This window comes from Psittacula echo (assembly GCF_963264785.1).
Source record: "Psittacula echo genome assembly, chromosome: 3".
NCBI classification, from domain to species: domain Eukaryota; kingdom Metazoa; phylum Chordata; class Aves; order Psittaciformes; family Psittacidae; genus Psittacula; species Psittacula echo.
Window position 1 is genome coordinate 106,600,214 of NC_137736.1, and position 26,923 is coordinate 106,627,136.

At 44.7% G+C, this 26,923-nt stretch overlaps 1 protein-coding gene across 1 annotated transcript in view; it reads left to right on the forward strand.

Annotated features, from left to right (window-relative positions):
• Window positions 1-26,923, forward strand: part of FLT1 (fms related receptor tyrosine kinase 1) — a gene marked incomplete at both ends in the record, with an annotated part of 109,418 nt that overhangs the window by 76,778 nt on the left and 5,717 nt on the right. The window contains 13 exons of the mRNA XM_080614188.1: window positions 4,258-4,364; window positions 7,647-7,785; window positions 13,851-13,955; window positions 17,465-17,578; window positions 18,296-18,384; window positions 20,143-20,296; window positions 20,715-20,812; window positions 21,340-21,462; window positions 22,579-22,690; window positions 24,323-24,422; window positions 25,737-25,842; window positions 25,936-26,066; window positions 26,485-26,569. Of these exons, the coding sequence (XP_080470314.1) occupies window positions 4,258-4,364; window positions 7,647-7,785; window positions 13,851-13,955; window positions 17,465-17,578; window positions 18,296-18,384; window positions 20,143-20,296; window positions 20,715-20,812; window positions 21,340-21,462; window positions 22,579-22,690; window positions 24,323-24,422; window positions 25,737-25,842; window positions 25,936-26,066; window positions 26,485-26,569 (1,463 nt within the window). The remainder of the gene's footprint in view (window positions 1-4,257; window positions 4,365-7,646; window positions 7,786-13,850; window positions 13,956-17,464; window positions 17,579-18,295; window positions 18,385-20,142; window positions 20,297-20,714; window positions 20,813-21,339; window positions 21,463-22,578; window positions 22,691-24,322; window positions 24,423-25,736; window positions 25,843-25,935; window positions 26,067-26,484; window positions 26,570-26,923) is intronic.

A 26,923-nucleotide genomic window follows, 5' to 3' on the forward strand; every position in this document is an offset into this window, starting at 1 on the left:
GGCTGTCTTTAAATAATCACAGCCCATGTTTGGTTTGGAAGCCGTGCTTGCTGGGCTGTCTGGGAAGGAGAGGGGATGCGTTTGTGGACATGTCAGAGCAAGCTGTCTGCTTGCTCTTGGCTGAGGAACTGAAGAGGCATCAAATCTGCAAGGATGGAACTGGAATAGTAAATGGCTTCCAGAGCACCCAACAGATGGAGGGAAGTGTGTCCCTAAAGGCCATGGTACACAAGCTGCTGGGCATGGGGGAAACACAGGCTTTCTTTGGCAGCTCTTCTTCTTCAGCTCTGCTGTCTGAGTAGATGATTTGCCATGAAATTCCTCAGCATCTCTGAGCACCCATCCCAGTGCTGCACTGCCATGACCATGGGATCACATGGATTAAGCAGGGTAAATCACACTGGTGTATGAAAAAGGGATGCTTTGTGTGCAGCAGAGTAGAGTTGCTGCCCCAGGCATTGCTTTTTTCCCCTGACAACTGAGCTGCACTTGATGTTTAGAGCTGAAATTCTAAGGACAGAGCTCATGCCAGCCCAAGCCTTGATCTCATACCTGGAGATCTCATACCTTGTTGTCACAATAGTCCAGGTTCTCATCCCTACATGGCTACATGGTCCTGGTGGCTCCTGTTACTGCTGAGAGAGAGAAGCTGCTGTTAGTGGCACTTCTTCACTTGCTCCCTCCTTGCCTCTCTGCAGCACTGCAGAGACACAGGACGGAGTGGGAGGATTTCAGAAGGGCTCTGGGACAGGAAGGAGGCTGCCACTTGCCGCAGCAGGTCAGGCGGATGGGACAGAATTGCACATGGGCTAAAGTTTGTGTGTAATGAGGTAGCTGGTGGGTAAAAGTCTGGGAGGGATGTAAGGTGGAGCCAGAAATCTTGGGCTATTGGGCATAGAAAGAGATTTACAGCTGTGTACAGCTTCTCCAAACTCTGTTAATCCTGACCTCTTCTGAGTGTTGCTGCCTGTTCTGTCTCAAATCAAAACTTTTCATACCCAGCTGAGAGTCACTGAGCTAGCTCTGGCTGCAAGGCTTTTAGCAAGACTAGGAGTCAGAATCACAGAATCGTGGAATCATAGAACACCAGGTTGGAAAGGACCTCAAGGATTATCTGCTCCAATCTTTCTTGGTAAAAACACAATCTAGACAAGATGTCCTAGAACCTTGCCCAACTGAATCTTCAAAGTGTCTGACACTGGAGAATCCACCACTTTTCTGGGGAAATTATTCCAACGGCTGATTTTTTCACTGTGGAAATTTTTCTACTTGTGTCCAATAGGAATTTCCCCAGGAAGCACTCGTACCCACTATCCCTCATCTTTTCCATCTGACTTCTTGTAAAAAGGGAGTCTTCATCTTTTTTGTAGCCACACATTAAATGCTGGAACATGGAAATAAGGTCTCCCCTGACCCTTCTTTTCTCAAGGCTGAACAAACCCAGTTCTCTCAGCCTTTCCTCATACAGCAGTCCTTGGATCATCTTTGTGTCTCCAATCTGGACCCTCTCCAGCCTGTTCACATCTTTTTTGTATAGCAGGGGCCAAAACTGAACATAGTATTCCAGGTGTGGCCGGACAAGCAATGAGTAGAGTGGGATAATGACATCTTTATCTCTGCTGGTGATGCCTTTGTTAATGTAACCCAGCATCCTGTTGACTTTCTTTGCCACAGCAGCACACTGTTCACCCACATTGGGCTTGATGTCCACCAGGACTCCCAGGTCCCTTTCCACAGAGCTGTTCCCCAGCTGGGTAGATCGTGGACTGTGCTGCACTCTTAGATTGTGTTTTCCCAGGTGCAAGACCTTGCACTTGTCCTTGTTGAATTTTGTAATGTTTCTGTTGGCCCACTCTTTCACCCTAGCCAGGTCATCCTGAAGCGTGGCTCTCCCTTCCAAAGTGTCCACTTCCCCTCTCAGTTTGGTATCATCAGCAAACTTCATCAGGGTACACTTGATCCCATCTTTCAGTATCTCGTGAAGATACTAAACAGTGTTGGGCCCAACACTGATCCTTGGAGGACCTCACTAGTGACAGGTCACCAGTTGGAAAAGGGGCTATTTATCACCATCCTCTGGGAGCAGCTGACCAGTCAGTTCCCCACCCACTGCATGGACCACTTGTCTCGGCCATAATGCATCAGTTTCTCTAAGAGGAGGCAGTGTGAAACATATCAAATCTGGTGTTCAATAACCAAGCACAAACCCAGATTTTGAAAAAATGCTTTCTGGTTGCCTGAATTAGCTCAGACATTTCAAAGACAGCATGTTTGCTTCTTTCACTAACTCCTCAGTAGCATAGGGTAGTGGTTAAGGAGTTGCTGTCTTCCACCCCAGGACTGGCTGTACTGTGCCTCAAGGGTGTTCTGAGTCCTGCCATATGGAGCAGCAGCAACAAATGAACCTTCAGCCCCTCTAGGTTTTGGTGAATAGATGTCAGAAACTATTACCATCTGCACGGGTGCTGCTCAGAAGCAAGAGCAAGGCATCCATATGTAAAAGGAAAGGCTGATGCCAGAGGGTAGGCAAGTTGCATTAGGCTGCATCATTTCTGTCATCACTATGTCCTATACCTAAATCAAGCCCTTTAAAAAATACCAGTGAAAAATTAACACTCTTGGTATTTTGAAGAAATAGATTCTTTATGTCTCCATTTGTAGCTGCAGTCGTATTTTTCTTCAGTGAGCTTTATTCTCAAAGTGCCAGAATGGACATGACAGAGGAATCTTAGACATAGGGCATGAACGCAAATCTGATTATCACTTTTAGAAAGGAAAGATATTATGCTAGTTAAGCTGCAGCTACAGGAAGCAATTCAACCTTTGAACAAAGCTCTGTAACCTTGCTGGAAGCTAGGCAGCACATCCCTCTGGATTATGCGGTAAACCCACCAATGAGGCATCAATCATCCCTTTTTCATGTGTCAGAAGTAACACTGAGCTGCCTGGGGTCTGAAACTGCTGCAAGTGCTGTTGACAAAATTACTGTGAAATCATGTTCGAAGTTACTCCTTCTTGTCCTCTCATTTTCTCTCTGTGGAGGGTGTATCAGAATAAGAGGCAGAGCATGAAGGGTTTTGTTTTTGCATATTTTACCAATAAGATGGAAAACATACTGCGGGAAGTGTGGTATTTTGACACGATCACAGGATTTGCAAAACTGACTGTTCTGAAAGCATTTTATGAGTCCCTAAACAGCAGTCTGAAATTAATTTCATTTTTACATTTTTTCTTTCAGATCTGTCAGTGGGCTCTAATACTCTCCGGGTTTCTAATGTTCATGTTCTCTGCTGCTCTGTTTTCAGTTGTTTTTGTTTTCCATTTTCTGTGCTTAATCTGTTCCCTGGTTTGGAGAGTTCTCCCTGCTCCCCGCCAGCTGGGTTCTGAGAGGTGCTGCTGGAGAAGGAAAGGGTTCCATGTTCCTTCAGAGATCCTGGCAGTGTGTTCTCCCCCATCAAGGTTTCTAGTGAGGGCTTCTGGGGCAGAGGTGCGGGCTTCAGTGCTCAGCTGTCAGCACAGAAGAGCTCACTAAGCTGGGACACAGCAGGCAGAGTGCCTGAGGAAAGCCATCAAACATCTCCAACAACAAAAACCAAGTAGCAGCACTGCAGCATGTCCTGGATCACACCTGGATTCACTGATGACTACATCAGCACAAGCCTTCCCTGGAGCTTCTCCTACACGTTAGCAGCAGCTCTCACACCACGGCATTCCTCCCAGAAAGGGCCAGCAGAGCTGTTCTCTCTGCGCATCCCCATCCCCTCCCAAGGTTGCCAGGGAGTGAGCATTTTCAAGACCTCTGCTCCTCTGTTGGCTGTGGGCTTGGCCAGATGGGTTTTACAGTTGTGGGTGGCAAGGGGCTTGAAACTGCATACACAGGCCCACACACATGCTCACACAGAGAAAGTCTGGCTAAAAATACCCCGCAGCTGAATTTACAGCTCTAAAGGAAATTATTATCTGAGTGGCCGTCCTCAGCCTGGATACGTCACCTCCTGCACCTGAGAGAAGAGCTGACTTTTTACGGAAAAAAAAAAATTACAGTTGGATCAAATGCCATTTTTCTGTATTCAGAGCAAAGCTTTGCTGGGGAGACCATGTTTTTTCCCAGGGTCTGCGAGCCAGTCCAAACAGAGATTAATACCCCATTGAAAAGAAGCTGGTCCTTCCTGGTATTTTATTTTAATGTCAAAGAAACATAAAGTGCCCTTGCTGTGCAGGTCATTTTCTAAAATGTTTGCCGCTTGATTTTCCCAGGCACATCGGAGAAGTCAAACCTGGAGCTAATAACCCTGACCTGTACCTGTGTGGCTGCAACGCTCTTTTGGCTCCTGTTGACCCTCTTCATTCGCAAGCTGAAGAGGGTAAGAATGGACAGGGAGCTCCCAGTGGCTCCTGCCTCTCCTTACCAGCCCTTTGCTCATGTTAGAAAATCCTTCCCAGGACACGGGGATTGCTGAGTCTAATGAAAAGAATAATCTGATTTCACCCTTGTTCCCAGTGCAATCACCAGGCTGCTGATGGGTGCTCAGGGAACTGTAACTCACAAGGCTGAGTATGAGTAAGCCAGGAAGCAGAGCCTGGGTGGGTGCAAGGCTCTGAGTCTCACAAGCATTTGGGTGCCTGAATCCCACCAAAGGCATCCCCATTCCCTTAAAAGATGTGGGGGTTTGGCATCTTAATGTCTTTGAAGATCTGAGTGAGTGGGAATGACAGATCTTCACAGAGCACGACGAGGTCTGGTTTGCACACAGTGTCTGGTATAATTATATCACTTCCAAAGTGATATTTTGCTGAAGTGGTTTTCATGGTGCAGCTTCTAGGGATATGACCCTATATCAGAATGATAATGTTAAGTGCCCCTGCAGCTGCTCCTCCTTCTTGTCCAAAGCTGATGGTGATAGTTTAAAGCCCCTTTTTGCTGACAGTACCATGTCTGCATTGCTCGGTTTGTGTGTGCTGATTAAAGCACAGCAGCTCTCTTAAGCAGAAAATACAGAACCTCAGTAATGCAGAAAGATCTCATAGAATTTTCCAGAGCAGATGGATTTGAGGGAAGGCAGTACTGGGGAGGTGGGATGCACTGCAGGACACAAGGAATGGCTGCACATCCCCCTGTCCCCACTCCCACACCAGAGCTGAGCCCAGCTGCCCTCCTTCACCCAGCGTGAGAGTTACCACAGTGCAGTGCCACAGGCATCAGCTCACAGCCACCACGGCTGAGTGTGTTCCAGCTGGCCGAGCTCCCTGCTGGTTGCTAAAGGCTGACTGCAGCCTGCCAGACCATTTTATCCCAGCCTGCACTAAAGCCTGTCTGTATCTTAGGTCTTACACTGAGAACTTACCTTGACTATGGGAAAGCAGGACCAGACCTCCAAACTGGGGCTATACGGCAGCAACTACTCTGCCTGCCTTGCTATTGCCACAGACTTCCATGAGGAGAAATGCATGGGAGTTTGGAGAAAAAGAAAAGTAGAGGTCAACGGAAGATGTGGGAAAACTTTGTAACTATAAGAGGAATTACAAAGCAAGTTCTGACTGCACACCAGTAATGATGAAACAATTCAAAACATGACTGCAAACCCTTGGAAAATGTAGGTTTTAAATGTAGCAAAGGGTTGCAGGTATTTTTTTAATTTTTTATGACATCAAAACTTGACAATTGTTCGTTAGATTGTTAAAAGATTATTAAAATAATCATTGTTGCTGTAGAGCAAGGGACTTGATGACATGTGAAGACTTCTTTCCAGATGAGTCTCTCCACCTAACGTTGGCCTATGCTTATGGTCTTCTCCATGTTTATGTTACAAACCCTTACTCTCAAGGATTTATGTCTGGAATTAGCTCTAAATTACATTACCACAATGAAAAAAGATACCTGTGTGCTTCTGAGAGGATTTTCTTAGAGCCTGTCTGTTACACATACAGGGACAAATGATTTGGTATTCAGTCCACCTCAAGAAAGAACTGTAGGAAGCTCTCAGCACCTTCCCACTCTCCTATTGCTTTTTCTGGAATGGATTCACTTAAAAGCTTTTCTCAAGTGATTGGTAGAAACAGTCTGATACATGTCTCTATCAAGAAATGCTCTTTCTGGAGCACCAAACCTGCCTTTGTTTCTATCCATATCCCACTTACCTATGTCCTGCCCAGGGTCAGTGAGTGGTTTGAAGCCAGGATTTATGCCAAGTGACTTTTCCCCAAGCATCAGTGCAATTCACCTTGGGACAAACTTTCTGGTTATTTGGGATGGTGAACGGCAACTAAAACAGGAGCTATTAGCTACTGTCATTTTCGTCTAGTTGTGTTTGTAACCAAAATATACACAGCCAGTAATATCCTTCTTAAAGTAATGTCTAGAAACACATGTATTAGGGCTATATTTCCAAGCTGTAGAAGGAAAGTTGAAAGTAACAGGCGACAACAAGAAAACAATGTTGGTATATCCGTGTGGTTTTGTCTGTGCCCATGTGCTGTTTCCAGGAGTTTAGGAAAAGCAACACAAAGAGGCTTAGTTCAACAGATTTTCCATTATTCCAACTAATAGCCAGGAAATTAGAGCAAACATCAGACCTTTTCTATAGAAATATAAGTACTTCTGTGTCAAGAATATTCCAATGGATTAGAATCATAGAATCATAGAATCATCTAGGTTGGAAAAGACCTTTAAGATCACCAAGCCCAACCTTTATACAAGGACTACCTTGTATAAATATAAATCCATAAATCTATAAATCTATATATAAATCCACCACTAAACCACGTCACTAAGGGCCTTATCTACACGTGAATGCAGTCCTTTGAAGGGTTTGAATGTCTCAAAATGCATGGACAGCAGAAAACTTCGCTACTGAATTCATTTTTCCTTACATTTCTCACGTGAAGTGGATTATCCATTTGCTCAGTAGAAACTGAACTTCTGGCAAATTAATTTGAAACTATGTGTTTGAGCTTGGGTGTTCATGAATTTCTTCACACTCATATAATTTCATAGAATTACAGAATCATAGAATGATTTGGGTTGGAAGGGACCTTGATGATCATGTAGTTCCAACCCCCCTGCCACAGGCAGGGACACCTTCCACTAGACCATGTTGCTCAGAGCCCCATGCAACCTGGCCTTGAACACTTCCACCAATGAAATAAAAAATCCTGGATATTTGTAAGCAGTTTCTGAAATGTATAATGTCTGGTCTCCTGATGACTTGTCTTGCACAACTTGTAACCACCTATGACCTGTCTTTGAGGGTTTATGGAAAAAATAAACACAGGCAGTTGAGCTCCATGTGTTGCATATGGCCACTTCTTGCTTTGCAGAATCATGAAGGAAAGTTATTTTTATCAGCAATGTTTAGACATTTGCTGAAAATATTTGTCTTGACTGTGCAGAAGGCCTGTATCATAACACCATATGCTGATACAGTTTCTTCATTGAAGAAACTGATATGCCACATAGGAGGAAAGCTAGAGGAAGGAGTTTCTTCTACATAAAAAGTCTTGCAATATATAAAAAAGCCAAAGGAGTTTAACCAAGCCAACTATTGAACTATGAAACACACAGCCCCATGGACAGAATTAACTGTCCAGAAGATGCTGACAGATATCCTTATCCTCTTTTTCATTTTGTGATATTCTTTGTTTTCTAGCCTTATTCCTCCGAAATGAAGACCAACCATTATCTGTCAATCATAATGGATCCTGATGAAGTTCCATTAGATGAACAATGTGAACGTCTGCCTTATGATGCCAGCAAGTGGGAAATTGCAAGGGAAAGGCTTAAACTAGGTAATATTGGCATACTTCACTTTGGGTTTGCAGTGATTGAACAAGATGTACCTGTAACTGCAGGTAAAGAGGAACTGGGTATGTTTTAGACATGCAGCACAATGTACTGCCAGGTTTGGTGTGTGCTATTCCATATCAAGTGCCCTGGCCCATGACTGAATTACAGCATTTGGGACTGACTGACTCTGGCTACTTGACTTTCCATATGCATATTTTGACACCAGGTAGGAAAACTAAAATACAATCACAGAATCGTTTAGGTTGGAAAAGACCTTTAAGACCATCAAATCCAACCCTTAACCTAGCACTGCCAAGTCCACCTCTAAACCATGTCCCTAAACACCACATCTACACATCTTTTAAATACCTCCAGAGATGGTGACTCCACCACTTCCGTGGGCAGCCTCTTCCAGTGCTTGACAACCCTTTTGCTGAAGAAATTTTTCCTAACACCCAATCTAAATCTAAAATCCCATGGAGCAACACGAGGCCATTTCCTCTTCTATAAGTTGATACTCGGGAGAAGAGATCAACCTCCACCTCACTACAACCTCCTTTCAGGTAGTTGTAAAAAGCAATAAGGTCCCCCCTAGCCTCCTTTTCTCCAGACTAAACACCTCCAGTTCCCTCAGCTGCCCCTCATAGGACCTCCTCTCCAGACTCTTCACCAGCTTTGTTGCCCTTTTCTGAACCTGCTTCAGCACCTCAATATCTCTCTTGTAGTAGGGGCCCAGAACTGAACACAGGATCCAAGGTGCATCCTCACCAGTGCCAAGTACAGGGGGATGATCACTGCCCTGGCCCTGCTGGACACACTATGTCTGATACAGGCCAGGATGCCATTGGCCTTCTTGGCTGCCTGGGCACAAGCTGGTTCATGTTCAGCTCTGTCAATCAGCACCACCAAGTCCTTTTCTGCCAAGCAGCTTTCCAGCAGCTCTTCCCCAAGCATGGGGTTGTTGTGGACCCAGCACTTTACCTTGTTGAACCTCATACCGTTAGCCTTGGCCCATCGATCCAGCCTGTCCAGATCCCTCAGCAGAGCCTTGCTACGCTCCAGCAGATAAACACTCCCAGCCAGTCTGGTGTTGTCTGCAAACTTGCTGAAGGTGCACTTGATCATCTCATCCAGATCATTGATAAAAGCATAAAACAAAATGGGCCTCAATACTGAGCCCTGGGGAACACCACTTTTGGCTGGCCACAAGCTGTATTTAATTCCATTCACCACTGCTCTTTGAGCTCAGCCATCCAGACAGTGTTTTACCCAGTGAAGAGTACACCCATCCAAGTCATGAGCAGCCAGGAAACTGTGGGAAATGCTGTTAAAGGTTTTACTAAAGTCTAGGTAGACAACATCCACAGCCTTTCCCCCATCCACTAAGTGAGTCACCTTGTCATAGGAAGAGAATGTGGACAAGAATGCTGCACTCTAATTTTTGCAGATTGATTTACTTTAAACACAACATAAAACCAGGGCAACCAAAGGCTTCCAAATCAGACTGCTGACTTGGAAGCTTCTCTCTCCATATTCAGGAACCTGACCTTTGGCATTTACTGCAATTTTCTTCCTTTGTAACCTTGTTATGTACTCATTTGGAAAATGAGCCTATGCAGTAAACAAGTCCTTACAGTCCACCCTGTACCCCAGCCTGTTCCTCCTTTTCCTCCTCTCTCCAGCGCAATCCCCGTTTTCCCTCTGTGCTTCAGACATATAAACATTCTTGTCAGTGCAGCACAAAGTGCAAGAATGTGACACATAAGCCCACTCATAAATAAACAAATAAGTATCCACAGAAACTTTGAACCTACAGCTATCTCGCCTACATATGCCCAGTGTAAGGCATGGGTTTGAGAGCATTCTTTACTTGCTTAGCCTAGTGTGAGGCTGCTGAGGAGGGCAGAAGGGTAGGGACCAGGTTTTGAAGTTGAGGAATCCCTCCAGAAACCATACAGATTTTGGCAAGGGGGTCAACATTAAAATATCAGTGATAAGCTCCGCCTGTTGCTGTAGTGCTGTTTGTTCCTTCAGCCACTCATTACATTTGTCCTACAGGAAGGTCTAGAAAATCCCTGCATTTTAGCTGAGCTATAACAGATTCCTTCTGTCCTCCAGGGGTGAGGGACAGGTGGTTGAAACATGCATACAATTGGGATCACACTTCATTTGCCTGCTAGAAGTCACAAGGTGAGCAGATGTGGACAAGCACAGCTGAAATACATTGCTAGCAATTTATAATTGTCATACACAATTCTGGGAATGCTGAAACCTTGTGCTGGAGTGTCTTCAATCTTCAAATAGTTTTCTCACAATGATGGACCAAGAACCTGATGTGCTGACAATGTGGTCACTGTTTTATGCAATGCTTTATTTGTGTGTAAGATCCATGGAAAGAATCAAGCAGAAATGGAATGTAAACACCAAGGAAAAAACATGTCTTGCAGGGTTAGTGGTTTTGGAATCTGAAGGTGAGGAATGGTGAGCAGAGAATGAGTTAGAAGTGGAAGAGCTGGTGTAAACAAACAAAGAATGCTGACAGTGAATGAGAACCAGATTCAGAGACCTTGGGTATGTGCAGTATGCTAGATTAGCTCAGCACAAGTCCTGCCTCCATGGCAGTTGGCTCAGTCTTGGAGTAACCTTGGCAGTCTCTGAGGATTAGTGTCTCACAAACACAAAATGTGCTTCTATGGTTTTTTAAAAATATTTTTGCTTAGAAATTCAACCCCTTCCAGCATCAGATATGTGTGGTTTTCTCTTCCCACCTACTTGTCATCCAGGATACATATTTATTGTAAGTTTTGCAGATAAGTCTCTCTTCTCAGCCCACATCTCCTTTGCTATGTGTTCCTCCAACACACATACATACAGCCCATGGCTACGATGCAATGCTTGTATAATAGGGCTCCCCCTTCATCTGTAAGAGCTGCAGTAAATTTCATATGGGCACCACTGAAGTCAGGATAATTAATACTCAGTATACATTAGTCTGACTGAGAGCAAAATGTCATCTTTTCATTAGGTAGAAAATTGCAGTGCTGTAAATCACTGTCAGTGTGGTCGTCAATAACACTGCAGTCTATCAGGCATTTCTCACCTGGCTCTTGGCCTTGACCTTCCTAATCTGTGAGAGCTCACATACTGCTGACACTGTGGTGCAAGGCCTCAAGGGAGCACTGCCACATGGCCCCAGTGCAATGTCAAACACACTGGTGGTAGACGGCTTCCTGAGCCCTGCTGCCTCCTGTGCAGCGCAAGCCCACAGTGCTGGCACTGACCAGAGTGCTTTCTGTTCTCCTTTATGTCAGAGCTGTTGTACGTAACTTAATGGAAAATATGAAGCCACATATGGGGAAAACACAGATGACTCAAACTGCAGCAAAGGACCTGAGAAACAAACACACCATTGGGCCTCTGCCTTTCCACAGACATGGAGAGCAGAGTCTGCAGGTGCTTTTTGCAGATGCCCCAGTCCAGTGCCTCACGTGCTTGAAGGACTTTGCTAAAATGGGGCTGAAAAGGAAATCTCCTGATCCACAACTCCTTGATTGAAGAGTATGCTCACTGTAATAACTTCTGAGTTGCACCAGGAAACCAGAGTCAAGCACAGAAAATTTAAGTAGAGCACTTTGCTTCCTTTGTCTTTTCATACATTTCATACCTGAGTGCTACCTGAAACATGGCCAGTGTTGCTGTTTGAAGTCTGTGACAAGTTGACAGCTCAGATGGTTGGGCAACTTAATATTCCACAGTTTAATTGCTCCATTTAATACTTTGTGTGTCAATTGTAAGAGCAATCATAGCCACAATCTACATACTAAACTGTGGAGTTTCATCTATACACTGCAAAGTTAAAGCAGTCTTATTCTGTGCTAACATTTACCATGGTACAAAAAATAGTGGAGCAACAAAGACTAATACATCAAGTATTAATACAGTTTCCCACTAAATTGCAACCGTTGTTTAGAGAAGGAAGTGTTGTTGCCAGTGCTTATTCTCCTTTATGAAAGGTTAGCAGCTTGGTGTAGCTCTATGAGCTAGCTGGTATGTTTTCCAAGTGGTGACTAAGTAGGTTATCTTGATGTGGGAAGTAAGTTACCAGTGATGGAAACAAACTAAAGCTATGGACTAAACAAAGGTATGATGGGTTTTATAGGACCTCAGGTTGTATTTTCAATCTTGTAGGGATCATGAGCAGTCAATACATTAAGGCCAAAAACGTTAATTCACCAAGATAACGGAGACCTTAGTCTTAGCATTGCTTCCCTTAAGCCTCTGCTGAATGAAGCAACTGAAAAAGGTGACTGTAGATTTTCAAAGACATATACCAATTCACCTGTACTTGTGTGTCAAACACTAACCCCTTCACAAGCCAAGATTCAGTCAGTTGATTAAGTTCTTCATGGTTTTTATTTAGAGTAAAAAATGCCACATTTCTGTACATCTAGGAGGGAAGCAAATTTCAGGGTGGAGGGGGGGTTGCTTAGCATATTTCATGTTATGTTTCTGTTGCTTTGATAACATACATTTTTTGCTTCTACTGAGAATTACAGTTTAGAAATGTGATACACACATAAAAGAGAGTATTTAATTTAGAACTGACAGCAGTTTTTCTCTGCCTGTGAGTGTCTAGAAGGGATTCACCTCTCACTTAGACATCAACACGTTAGATGTTCAAGTGAAAGCTAGTCAAACAGACGTCCATCATAGGAAAAGGGAACTATCCTATGGAGATGGCTAGATCACATGCCCATATCTGGAAAATAAGTATATGGCACGTGTTATCCTTTGCTTTTATATGAAAAGCTGGCCTTTATTTTCTGCTCTTCTCTACACCACAAAGCCTGCTGCTGTACTTTTGCTAGACACTTAGGAGCTTGGCTTCTGCTGAAGGTAAAGCACAAATACAACCTGAAAATAGTTACTAGGAAATAAAATCTATTGCCAGCTGATATCCTGACTAGATCTGTCTGATCAAAACTCTGCCAGACACTTGAGAAGGGCAGAGGCAGCCAGGCCTGTCTACATGAGCACAGTGTCAAAGAGGTAGTCAATGCTCTCTGCTTCAAACACTAATAAATCATGAAAGAGGCTGTGAAGATCATAAGATTGACATAAGATGTCATGAACTCTAGAAAGGTTATGACTGTAACCTTGGAATCTTACCTGGTTCTGAACATGAAGGAAAAGGACACTCAGCTTCTACTGCTGAAGAATTTTATCCATACCCACTGATTTCTCTCAAGGACCTCTGGGTGCTTGTCCTGGGGTCTTCTCAGCAGCAGCATGATGATGATCCAGCACAGATGTCTGCCTTGGACAGCTGGAAGCATCATACCCATTGTGATCAAACACATCATTTGTCATTCCAAGTCCCCACTCACTGAATCCCCACAGACCTCATTTCACAAATGTAAAGGTCTCATTTACACAGATTTACAGCTTCTCACCACTCCATAATCTCAACCTGCAAGGGTGTGCTATGGAAGGGCATCAGCAGGTTGTGCATGTATTCCAGGGGTTTCAGTGCAAAGCTGATGCTGTCTCCCTGGAATGAAAATAATTCTAAGGCACCTTGTTTGAGATGGATGAATTTAACTTGTAAAAATTACCAAAGCCTGCAGCAAGCTGCATCTTAGTGTGTGTGTGAGTTCAGGCAGAGGCCCTGTGTTATGGAGGATATAACTAGCAGTGTGCTAGCCTGCTGCATGGTGCAGTGTGCTCAGGGGAAAAACAACAAACCTTGCTCTGGCAGCTAGATTTTAAAAATCGGGTCAGAAGCCAGGGTATCTCTACCAAATGGTTGCATTCATTTAGCATCATTTTCAAGCATATCACTTATTCCCTCCGATGACACTGTCTTCTGATATGTCTCCTTACTCTTAAGAAAACTAAACCCAACCAAACAGCAACAAAATGCCCAATCTTAAAAAACCTCTATGTTGAAAATATACACGTAGGACTCAGTGTAAAGCACATTTTTCAATTAATTATTTATGAAGCCATTTACTGTCAAGGTTTCTTTTTTAACAGAATATATCTCTCTAATTCATTTTCTTTTAAGGAAAGTCTCTTGGACATGGAGCTTTTGGAAAGGTGGTACAAGCATCTGCTTTTGGAATTAAGAAATCACCAACATGCAGAATAGTTGCTGTGAAAATGCTGAAAGGTATCTACTGCAAAGCTGGGCTGGAAAAAATTTTTGCTTTATATAGTGTCCTACTGTTAATATGATTCTGTTGCAAGCAAGAGTGTGTGATGTTATCCCCAGACCAATACTTCACTGAAGGCTCCAAAATTTGCACACCAAGTTTTGGTTATCCACAGGAGTGAAATGGCAGAACTATGAAATAAAGATTGCATTCACAGTAAAAGATGTGATAAATTGCCACATGATATGGAGGATGTGTCAGGTGCAGTGAGAACTTGAATGCCTAATGTTTTTGAAACATTCTGGTTCCACTACCTCAAATCCCAGGAAGAATGAAAGAGTGACTTTTGTAGGATTTGAAGAAGTAATTAGGTTTCCTTCATACCCTACATTGTACCATTATGCTAGACTGACTCTACTCTGAGCACCATGAATAAAATTTGGCTGGAGCATAAGGTACCCACCTTGATGTGAAGACACTTGGACAGAAGCTTTCATATTTTCCTTGGTCATTTGTTCCAATGATTAATCAATGCACTATTAAAAACAGGTCCTGTATGAAGACAGGCTGAGAAAGTTGGGGCTGTTCAGCCTGGAGAAGAGAAGGCTGCGTGGAGATCTCCTAGCAGCCTTCCAGTATCTGAAGGGGGCCTACAAGGATGCTGGGGAGGGACTATTCATCAGGGACTGTAGTGACAGGACAAGGGGTAATGGGTTCAAACTTAAACAGGGGAAGTTTAGATTGGATATAAGGAAGAAGTTCTTTACTGTGAGGGTGGTGAGGCACTGGAATGGGTTGCCCCGGGGAGGTTGTGAATGCTCCATCCTTGGTGGTGTTCAAGGCCAGGTTGGATGAGGCCTTGGGTGACATGGTTTAGTGTGGGGTGTCCCTGCCCATGGCAGGGGTGTTGGAACTAGATGATCTTAAGGTCCTTTCCAACCCTAACTATTCTATGATTCTATGATTCTATGTCTATTTGCATGTCTGACTTTTGCTTCTCATTCTAACCTTCTCCATTAGATTATATAATGATTTTTCTTCATGAAGCTAAACAGATTGAGGAGTTTAAATCTTGGAGCTGTTGTGCAGGTGTATCCTCTTTGAACCATCTGCAGGCTCATCACATAGTGCTTAGGATGCTGACACCCAGCTTGTGTATTGATTTTGCCAGCACGGTTCATACTCCAGTGCTCTTCCTAAAGTGAAATCATCTCCCAGCTTTCACTGTCACTTTTCTCACTGGAGCAGAAAGGACAAAGACCCTCATCAGTCTGAAGAGGGCACTTGGAAAGTTAACAGCAGGATGATATTCAGTCATAGACTGAAGCAGCCATGGCTGAATTCCCTAGCCTAGAGCCCCGGTGGCATCGCTTCCTGTGTATTTAGCTTTCCGTTGTTTATATATCTAAAGAATAATTATGCATTGCCCTGGGATCTTATGCTGCATTGCTTATCTGTCTTAATCCCTGCATCCCTTTCAGTGTCATCCTCTGCCAGGACACATCCCCTGTTCTGCCGATAAGACTGGGATCCTGATGCTCTCAGTTGGCTCTGTTCAGGCACAGCTTGAATACATCCCTCTTACCCAGTAGCTTCTAGCTTCACAGCTGCTTACTTGTCAGTTATCAGGAGATGTGTACACTTTATGTCCAGCCTTTTGGAGGTGCATGTTTGATACTCTCAGACCTAGTCTGTCTCTGCAACACTCAACCTGAAATAGTTCCTATTTCTTGCTGGCAATGACCTGGCAGCTGTACTCTGTGTAGGGTGAGCCATATTGCCCTCAACAGGCTTGTTCTGCAATGTAACATTAAATGCTTTCAGATCATCCCCAAGGAGGGTGTTTGCAGCTAAGAGGGTTGCAAACTTTACTTCTCACTCTCTTTCCAGAAGCACAGAAGTACCCTATTAACCAATGCCAAATGAACAACTACCCTGCAGCAAGCATGTCTGGAAAATGGGAAGGAACTAAAGCTTTGGTCCCTGTCCAGACCTTCTGCAGCAGTGGGCCAATAGCCATCTGTGTCACTGGTTTCAAGTCTGTCACCTGGGTCATCATCTGACCCTTGGTTGACTGAGTTTTCTTGTCAACATGCAGATGTATGTGCTGGCAGAGTGGTCTTGCCAGATTCAGCACTTTATGTATGTCAGCAGTTTTCTTGTGCCAGCCGGCACCATCCAGGCAGCAGGGGTTGCTCCTGGAATAGAAGATGGGATCAAACAGCAGCTACAAGAAGTCTTCACGGTGAAATTCTTGTGTGCTCACACAGGGTAGATGTTTGTATCTGAGTCAGTAGTGAGAAACAGCAGCCCATCCCATCCTAAGGGAAACCTCTGTTCACCTGGTGAGCTGAGCACTTGTTCTGCTCTGCTGCTGATGAAGAGAGCCTGTGGTGACTAGATTCTCTGTAGGCATCTTCACTATGGGCACCTAAAGTTACAGGCGATCTGCCCTATTGCTTGTGTCCTCACTGGATTATCCAGGAATTCTGCAGTCACTTATAAGCTTCATCCTCACAGAATTCCCATGAGGTGGAGGAAAAGTGTCACCACCTATACAGATGAATAGTGGGTCACTGGGTACCTGGCAAGTTTTGTGTGGGACCACCAAGAAAATCTGTTTCCATTCGGATGCTGAAACCAAGCCTTTTAAAGACTTAGCTCTAGGTTCTTTCTACTGGACTGTTATTCTTACTCTTGATAAAGTCCTTTTGCGTTTACATGAAGCAGTGTGCTTTTTCTTGCTTTCTTACCAAAATAAAATTCTGCAGAAAAATATTTGCTTGGAGGGTATTAAAAGTTTCATTCAACACTAAATAAAATGTTTTGGGTTTACTTGTGGGATTTCTTATATCATTACAATTACTATACTATTAGTATTATTATTGATGCTGATTGTAAGTAATACGGGTGAGATGCAGCCACCTTTAACTAATTACTTAACAAATTAAAATTAAATAACTTTAACCAATTAAAATTTACTTCCCTCATCTATCTTAATACTCCAGTCTTCCTCTGTAATGAGCGGAACCAGACAAGCATCATCCAGGGGTGGTTCCTTTCTTCCCTATATAGATGGCTAAATCTGATGGCTGCCTCTGGAAATGCTTTTCTCTTTCCACTCGTTCCTTGAGATGTTGGTTAGCTCAGGCTAGCACATAACCCTTAGACGGTTGAAGTCAGATCAGCTGAAACCTACCCTAGACAGAGTTAATTATAGTCTTGAAATCGCTTTTTATTTGTTCTTTCATTTTTTTGGCTGAAACAACAAAACTATTCATGTGAAAAAAATTTCTCTCAGTTCTAAATATAACCAGGTCTACTGGGAGGAAGCTGAGTGCCTAAATCTTTTTATGGGTTTTATTGCAAGTAAGAGGATGCTGAGCAGAGAGGAATTGACAAAGAACATCAACACATGAAGTACATCCAGTAATGAAGGTTCTTTCAACAGAAAGTAGCAAGAAGTGGTAAAGCTCAGCAGGGCCAGTGCCTTGCAATTTTACATTGACTATATTCGTATTTACAGAAGGGGCCACAGCAAGCGAGTACAAAGCACTGATGACTGAGCTGAAGATCTTGATCCACATTGGTCATCATCTCAATATTGTGAATTTGCTGGGAGCCTGCACAAAAAATGGAGGTAAAAAAGTCTGCACTGCACTGAAAATGGGTTTGGATCATCTCTCAATAACAGTCAGTTCGCTGTGTTGGTTTTCATCCAGGGGTCAAGTTATTAACTTGAAATATTTGAGCTCATCCTGTGATTGGTGAAAAAAAGAGGAAGAGAAAAAGAGAATTTTAGTCATTTAATGAAGTGATTAAACATTTTCTCTACTTAAACTCTCTTTTAGTATTTAGATGAGAAGTGCGAATTTAGGAACATGCCACTTGTTCTTCACTTCACTGCTCAAGCTCAAGTTAAACATGATTTGGGAAGACTGGGAACAGGTGGTATCAGCTGATGGCCCTCCACAATTAATCACAAGGGAACTGTTATCAAATCTTTCATAATAATCCACTAAGAAAATCAAAGGGCCAGTATAAGGGATCATTTGGTTTAGATACGCCACCTACTCTAGTAGTATGGGCTGAGGGACTCCCATCTGAATGCAGACTGCTCAAAGAGGAAATGGAGGGTCCCTCAGGACCCAGGTTAATGACTCAGCTTTTAGGCCCTTACCTGATTTCCAGAAACAGTATTGTTTTGCTGACATGTCCAGTGTCCCTTCAAGCAGCCTTCTACATCATTAGGACATACTGGACTCAGGGCAGAGCTACTGGCATGACTTTTCTTCTCGGAACTGACACCACCTTGCATTGCTTTACACTGGTCAAAATGCACTTTCCTTTTGCCCAGGGCCTCTGATGGTGATTGTTGAATACTGCAAGTATGGAAATTTATCAAACTACCTGAAGAGCAAGAGGAACATTTTCTGCCCTACCAAGGTATGATTCCCTGATGATATCAAGGTATGATTCCCCCAGATGCCTCTGGGAAGGTTCATCTTACCTAATGTAAGTGTTGGTAATGTAGATGTCAGCTTCTGACCTAGTCTCCTTAGACTGTCTTCTACCAAAGGAGAGAAACAGCTTTTGGGTGTAGTTCACCTGAGCCATTTTAATATCTGGAGTGGGGTGTATTGTGCCAAGAAAGGACTAATTTCTATCCTCTGACTGTGCAAGGAGACTGCTGTGAGTAATTCGGCTGCAGCCATCTACAGTAAGAGGAAGTGAATCCTATCCAAAGTGTCCCCACATGCTCTCGCCTCGCTGCTGACAAACCAATTCCTGGTTAGCTTGGGGTCACTTCACAGGCTGGTGTCAGCGAAGCCGAAGGAAGTGGTTTTGCCCACTGATTTCAGTATCAATGGGAACACAACCAAGAGAATGCCATTTAAAGCTCATGTACAATATACCCTAATATTCAGAGATTTGCAAGTGATCTCATTATTGTGTGAGAAGAACTATAGAAAAGAAAGATCATTAGAGTCTTGTCCTCACATCCCACAGCCTAATGCGTGTTTCATATTACAAACATGAACCCAAGTATGCCAACTATATCCTGCTTGTGCACTTTCAGCAAAACCCCCCAAAGGATTAAGGGTTCTGAAGTGGGATTTCAGAGCCTGGACCCAGAACAGCAGTCCTCAAAACCCCTGCTCAGCTGTGCCCAAAGCTCAGCAGCATCTCAGGGTTTATTTTGGGAGGGCTCTGCAGGAAAGCACACTTGGGAGGATGTCCCCCTCCAAAGGGCTTTGGCTGAATCTCTGTTCCCAAGGCCGTCCATGTTGGACTCTGCATGAGACACAGAAGTTGCCTCCTCCAAAAGGCCACTGTTGGCGTAGGATGCTCAGCAGGGCATGGCCATGCAGGATTTACCCTGGGAGGAGCCTGCTCAGACTCGGTGCTCCAGCATCCTTGGGAAGGTAACCCATTAGGAGGGAGGGAGGGAAGGAGCCTGGCTTTGCTCCAGTGTGCACAAGGGAGAGGGGATAATCACAGGACAAGAGGAAAGGGAAGAGGGGGCAAGAGCATGGCCAGGCAGCTAGGCTGCTCTCTGGGTTGCAGAAGGAAAGTATTTTCCAAACAGTGTTGCATGTGTTCCAGTAAACTGTCATTGGCCATAACGTGAAAGCATTGGATAAAGGCACTGGGGAAAAGAGGCAGTCACTTCCAACATCAGCTGTATTTCAAACACCAAATGCCCTTGCTCCTTGTTGGAAGGGCTTACAGCCCCACACCAAGCACTGTGCAGGGAAGTAGAGGTAGGTGCCTTAATCAGCCAGGGATAAAAAGCTGACACTCCTTGAGAGGTCTGGGACACCTGCACTGTGGGCACATCCTTCACAACTCATCCCACCATGCTCCTTCTCTGGCTATCAGAGAGAAATAGGCTCTTTCAGATGTCTCACTTCAGGCTGAGATGACCCAGCAGACATGTCCAGCCATGGACCACGCAAATCATCACCACCCAGGCTGCCCCAAAATCATGTGCTGGTGCTCCCAAGCCACCATGTTTCAGTCCTGTGGGGATGGGAACCAGCCCCCTCTGTGGTACTGGACACCCCCACCCATGGGAGATGTGGCCGCACGTGCCATGGACCAGCCTTTCCCTCCAGCAGAAAGGCGACAGAAGTCTGACTCGGTTCCTCTCCCACCCCCTCTGTCGCTTTGATGTAGCACCTCTCCTCTGTTCGTTTGAAGGACTTCTCTCTGCAAGGACAGCCAATGAAAAAGAATATTGAGCCGGTGGAAGGCAAAAAACAAAGGCTGGCCAGTGTCACCAGCAGCGAAAGCTTCGCGAGCTCGGGCTTCCAGGAAGATAAAAGTCTGAGTGATGCGGGGGAGGACGAGGAGGGTAGGTATTAATTCCTTCCTGTCCCTACACAGTCTGTGATATTTTTACAACATACTGTGCATCCCTGAATTTTTTTTCCTCATTTATCACCCTAATAAACATCCGTGGGAGACGCTCACAGGGTCATGTCCAGAGGGTAGAAGATTTAAAAAAAGATTATTTCCAGGGTTACTAAATCTGACAGGAAAATGTGTGATTGTTTCTTCTGACTGCTCCTTATCTTTGGGGAAAACACAGCAGTGTCCAAAGCATGGGGTGTAAAGCAAGCGCTGTTTTTGCTTCCAGTGACAGTAGGTTGACCTTCAAATACTACTCTGTGAACACTGAATTTATGGGAGTAATAGGGTCAGTAAAAGAGGGGGGAAATAACTGCCTTGTGAGAGATCTTTGTAACAAACCTCATTTTCCACCTTTGCAGACGCTGATGAGCTCTACAAGTTGCCCCTCACTATGGAGGACCTGATCTCTTACAGCTTTCAGGTGGCCAGAGGCATGGAGTTCCTCTCCTCCAGAAAGGTGAGTTTTGCACTGGGGTTTTTTCCCTGCAGAAGGATGGGTTTCAGAAGTGAAATCACATCTACATTTTAGTGACACCTTCCTTGGGAGAGCTCCCAAAGGAAGAGCCATTTTCATCTTGGCTTTATAAATATGTGTTTATCCAAGTCCGTAGTCCATAAACACAGGATTATGGCTGAAGGCAGTGGATCAAGCTTATTCATTCAGGGAAGATCTTTTGGGTGTGGTGAGGTTTTATTTCTTCATTTCAACGTGTATTAGGTAGGGACCTCCAAATGAATCAGTGCTTTCTTCGCAAATGTCAAGGGGCTTAAAGATGTATCACTTTTTGGGCTTAGGAATATTGGGGGTTTTTTTAAAGAACTGCCAGTTTACAGTAACTTCATGTAAACTGCAGTCAACTTCCATACCAAAATATTAAATTGATCTCTCAAATAATACTTTTTTAAAGGATATGGGAGACAGTCAGGAAATTTGTGGGCAGGATTAAGGAAATGCAGCTTGATTGTGAAACTGTTTTATTATAGTGCATTCATCGTGACCTGGCAGCCAGAAACATCCTTTTATCTGAGAACAATGTTGTGAAGATCTGTGATTTTGGCCTCGCAAGAGATATTTATAAGAATCCTGATTATGTGAGAAAAGGAGATGTAAGTCAAGATGCTGTTTGTTTATAATGTTTATAACATCTCATTTCAAACTGTCCACCAAAATGTCCTGTAGACATTCACATTTCCTGAACTTAAGAGCTTGAAAGCTGTCATGGTTTTTATGTGAAGATGAGCTATCCAGATGTGTTGTAGATCTGGAATGCCTTTCTACCCTCAGGCATAATGCTTGTACATTCTCACTGTTTCACAGCTCTGCCCTGTTAATACTTCAGATATCTTTTAGACGTGTTTCTTGGCTGGCTCAGCATTACTCCCTTACTCAGTAATCTTCCTCCAAGGAAACCAGCCTCTCCAAAACAAGGTGCGTGTCCCCTGGTGCACCCATACCAGAGCCACAGCTTGTGGTGCTCCAAGCTGCTGAGCTGGACTCGCTGCCTCCAGCGCCTACTCACTTGGGTGCTGTTTGTGCTTCTGCTGCAAACAGTAGGCAGTAAGCCCACTGCCAGTCTGGGTCAACAACTGTGCCTATGCCCACTGACGCCACAGGAATTTGGTCTGGGAACTGGGGTCAAGCAGTCTCCAGGTCTCACCCACCCACCAGCTATTCCCTCCTCTGTAAATAGTTTTCAAAAATCACAGCATTGCATGTCAGCCTGGAAAATAAGTGGTTGTAACTTGGGTACTGCTCAGGAGCCTCTAACAGGCTGAGCTGAGGTGGCTTCAAGGTGGATGATACACTCCTGCAATTCAGGCTCTGAATATTTCCCTGGGAACATCTCCAACACCATCACAGAATGATTTATTCTTGGATGTAGAGTTTTCTCCCCTGTCTCTAAGATGCTGGCAAGAGCTCCCTGCTTTTGCATATACCCACATACCCACATCCCCATACAGAAAAGACTCGATCACTCTGGTCACAGGTTTCCAATGTCTGGTGTTTTGTGCCAAACATACTTTAAAAACAGCCCTTTACTCCTACAATTTGTTCAAAATGTGTCTGAATGAGTGTGGGTTTATCTTGACTGCCTGTAAGGAAATCCCACAGGTTCCTACTTCAATGGTAATTATTTACATAACAATATATGGTTGATTCATCTACGATTAAATTCTTTTAGGCTTTGAAAATAATAGTCAGGTTTGTCCCTTCTACTCCAGGCTCGACTTCCGCTCAAGTGGATGGCTCCAGAATCCATATTTGATAAAATCTACAATACAAAAAGTGACGTGTGGTCCTACGGGGTCTTGCTGTGGGAGATATTTTCCTTGGGTACGTTAACGCTGCCCCCCGGGAGCTGGAATCACAGGCAGGGACTTAAGTCTGGGGAAGAACACCCATTACTTTCAATGAGCTTTTGCCAGGTCTTCTGCCAAGAAAGACCTACATCAGGCAGACATGAGGTGTGTGGGTAGAGGGACAACTGTGTGCATCATACCCCTGTGAACTGGAAATTCTGGTGCTTGTTAGGACACTGAAAGCTGGTTTTCCAGGCTGAAAGCACTAATGGGTAGCACAGCTATTTCATAACTTTACCATATATTTCTTAGGGCAAACAACTAAGCTTCCTTTTTAACCTGCAGAAAGCCTCAGTAGAGACAGAGGGCAGCACGGCCAGAGCAATTGCAGTGCTTTGTCTGCTGATAGAGCAAACCAGGAAAATCAGGCAAATTTTTAAGTGTTTTTTACTAAATATAAAATGTTTTTTACTAAATGTGGAACCCTCTGCGTTAACACAGAGCTGTGGTCCGGGGCTTGCGACCACATTGCCTCCTGTGCCACTCAGAGATAGCATTCAAGACACCAAGTGCCATGGGGTGTGTGCTCCCTCAAAAGCTTCTTAGTTCTCTTGTGGGAGCAAGGGAGCTGAAAACACAAGGAGTGTGTCTTTGAGCATCTCAGCCTGTGTCACCCCCATTTCCAGCCTAAGACCAGGTGGTCCCCCCAGCCCAGCCCAGGAGAGACACAGAGCCCCCTTCACTCCGGCCACTGGATGCAGCAGGCGAGCAAGCATCTGCACAGATGCCACAGGATGAACTAGAGCATGCAATCCGAAATTAACACCCAGTGCAGCTTCCCCCCGCCCCCGCCTCCCCTTTCTTTCACGTGGAAAAGGCAGGATACAAGATGTACACTGAGTGGGAACAACAATGACCGTCAGAACAGAAGAATCTTAATTGGGTTCAACATAGAGGCTGACAAAAGAGGCGAACAGCAGAGGAAACAATACTATACAATTCTCAGGACAATCAATCATTTATTAGTTTAAATACGTGTTGCTGGTCAGCCTGCCAACTTCTGTGATTTTATGGTCAGACTCATAATATCTGCTGTGTTTTTCTTAAAGCCCCAGCTCCTTGAACCTGGTGACTGACTCTGAAAGGTCTTTTTTTATTTTCCTTTTCATTTTCCCTTTTCCTGATTTTATTTGTTTTTCTCTACAGAAAAAAAAATAGACCAACAGCACAATCAGGCTGCATCTCAAAAACACCCAAGCTAGAAATATAATGCACTGTGATCTGATTTTAAGACCATGATTTTACTATTTTCAAGGTGGTTTTGAGCATTTAGGGTTTGTTACTACTCTGCTTACTAGAAATTGAGGTGGTCCAAACTGGCTTTACTTGAGGGATACTTTTCAATTCCTGTGTATCTTTTGCATTCAGGCCAGGTAAGCACCACCAATAGTGGTGGGTTTCATCCTGCCCTCCAAGGATCAGGGCTTGAAGCACCACCAGCAGCAGTAGTTCCCTGCCTGTGGCAGCTGCCAGGAGCCAGACCCTGACCTCTGCAAGCAGATGCTGCACGCCGCAAGTGTTTGAGGGGGATGTGTAGGACCAGGGCTAGGTCACAGGTAGCCAGCTCAAAGCATGTATGACCCTGTTCTTCCCATGGTTCCTTCAGGTGCCTCTCCTTACCCCGGAGTCCAAATAGATGAGGATTTCTGCAGCAGACTAAAAGAAGGCACAAGAATGCGAGCCCCGGAGCAAGCGAGTGAGGAGATGTAAGATGCTTTTCTTTGCTTGCCCTGTGTACCGCTGCCCTCCAGGGCTGCCTTGCCCATGATGCATGAGTCTCCACAAAAAGTACCCTGTGCCAACATAAGGAAAAGCAACCTGATGTTGCCTCACATCTTGTTGCTGTCATCAGCATCTTCTTGCATCCCCCACTCCTTGGCTTCCTGGCCCTCCGGTGGGGTAGGAGAGTGTGAGGAGGGATATGGACACAAGCCCAGGGCACCAGCCGGCCTGTGCTAAGAGGGGACCTGAGTGAGCAGCCCGGAGGAGGAAGGTCGTTCATCCCTCTCCAGATTTAATACTTACTGACGTGCGCACAGATAAATGCTGTAGGAATGTGACATTATTAACGTCGTCTTGACTTAGGAAGTGACAGCGGAGGCGTCCTCGCAAGCACTCCAGTGACGAGGGTCCACCCTTTCCCGGAGATGGCAGAGGAAGATGATGGGGATCAGCAGCCTCCCAGCTCATGTCCCCCATAGGGTTTGTTTTGAGCCCTTCCACCATGACATCGGCTGTCACTCCCCGGTGCCCTGCCTTAGGCCAACAGCGTTTTGGAGGCTTGGGGGGAGTCCAAGTGAGACCCTGAGTCTGCAGTGCCTCCACCCTGGGAGTGGAATGGAGTGCTCTGCCCAGGGAGGCACATGCAACACCCCAAACACACACCTCATGGTGTGAGTGTGAACACATCCAGGGTATTTTATCTCTGGAGGCAAAATCAAGTACGTGTTATGTGTCTTTGGTGCTTATTCAAGTGCAACGTCATGACTCAAAATAGCAACACTTACCAAAAAATAGCTCTGAAAGAAGGAGGATGCGAGCCAGCCATGCCTATCTGGGAATATTACCCATTGGCTAATTTTATTATCATAGTGACAGTAGATAAGAGCTTTTTTTTTCCTCTTTCACGTACTTTATTGCAGGAAGGAAAGCTTGACCAATATAAGGAAGTGACACATTCATATAAGTCATCTTAGGATGCCTTAACCTAAACACTGCCAGTTAATAGATGTTTAATACAAAGGTTTAATGCTTAATTAGGAATAAAATAGAAAGTATGACTAGTTGGCCAAATCATTCTTTTGATGTGGTTTTCCCGGTGTCTTGCGGGAAGGTTTTTGCCTTTTTCGTGGAAAGTTTACTCTTACTTTGAGTAGGAGGCCTCGTGTTGGAGAGCCTCTGTGAAAATCAGGAAGGCGCAGGAGTTAATTCTGTCAATGTCAAGCTGTCAGAGCTGTGCTGTCTTGGGTCAAAGCGAGCTGTAACCCCACCATGTGCTCACTTTGCTTTTGTCCTCACAGCTACCAGATCATGCTGGACTGCTGGCGAAGCAATCCCAACGACAGACCACGGTTCTCTGAGCTGGTGAAAAAGCTGGGTGACCTGCTGCAAGCAAACGTCCAGCAGGTACTGACACCATGGCCATGCGCTGTCACCAAGGTGGGGGTGACTGGCCACATGGTCCCAGGAATAACGTGTTAATTTCTTGTTTCCATTTAGGATGGCAAAGACTACATACCCCTCAACACGATATTTACAAAGCAAAGTGGGTTTCCCCCTGCCTCTGATACTCTATGCAATGAAAGTTTTCCTGTTACAAGCTCAAATTGTGGGAGCACTGAAAATGTCAGGTGAGAGAAGCAAGATGAAGCCTGGGTTGGTTTGCTGGGTATTGTAGCTTGCTGCATAGCCTGTTTTGGTCCTGGACAGGAGAAACACTCAGATACTCAGTGTGGCCTGAATATCACACCACCACCTCTGGGATCCCATTAGGCTGGGGCAGCACTTTGGAGTGTCTCTGCCCAGGGAAACATCAGGTCTGCTACTTAAGGGGCACACATGGGCTCAGGTGCTGTGAGAGGGGCAGCTGTGCGCACCCCAGTACTGAGGAGTGAGGTTTGGGTAGGGTCTGCTTAACCAGCCCCATTTGTGTAAACTACCTCGATGACAGTTAGGAAACTGCTTAAAGAAACAGAGGAATACCCAGCGCTTCCTGCTTGTGCACTGCACGCTCTCACCAAACACTGCCCTGCTTTTCTTGTTGAACAGATACATAAACACTTTCAAAATAAAACCACCCCAGCGCATAAAGACATTTGAAGAGCTTCCCATCAAGGAAACACTTGTATTGAATGTAAGTGACTCCTGGGCCAAATGGTATGGAATGTCATTTATTTCTTTTTATTTGTGTGACAGATTCATGCAGAGAGAATCAAGATGATGTTTACTGCTTTGTCAGCTCTATTGGTTTGAGGTGTGAGATTAGCTGTGCTTGCAGCGTTGTATTATCCCACTGTCCTATTAATTGGGGTCAGCAGATCCTTGCTGACCATGCCACGGGCTGCAAACACTCCTTCCCTGGTAAGAAATGGCCAGTGCCAGCAGGCCTGGAAGGTGCCACTGCCAGGGTCCCACTGGTGTGGGAGGACTACTTAAAATCCCTTGGATTTGTGTATTCATCTGAATAGTAACACACAAATGAGAATTG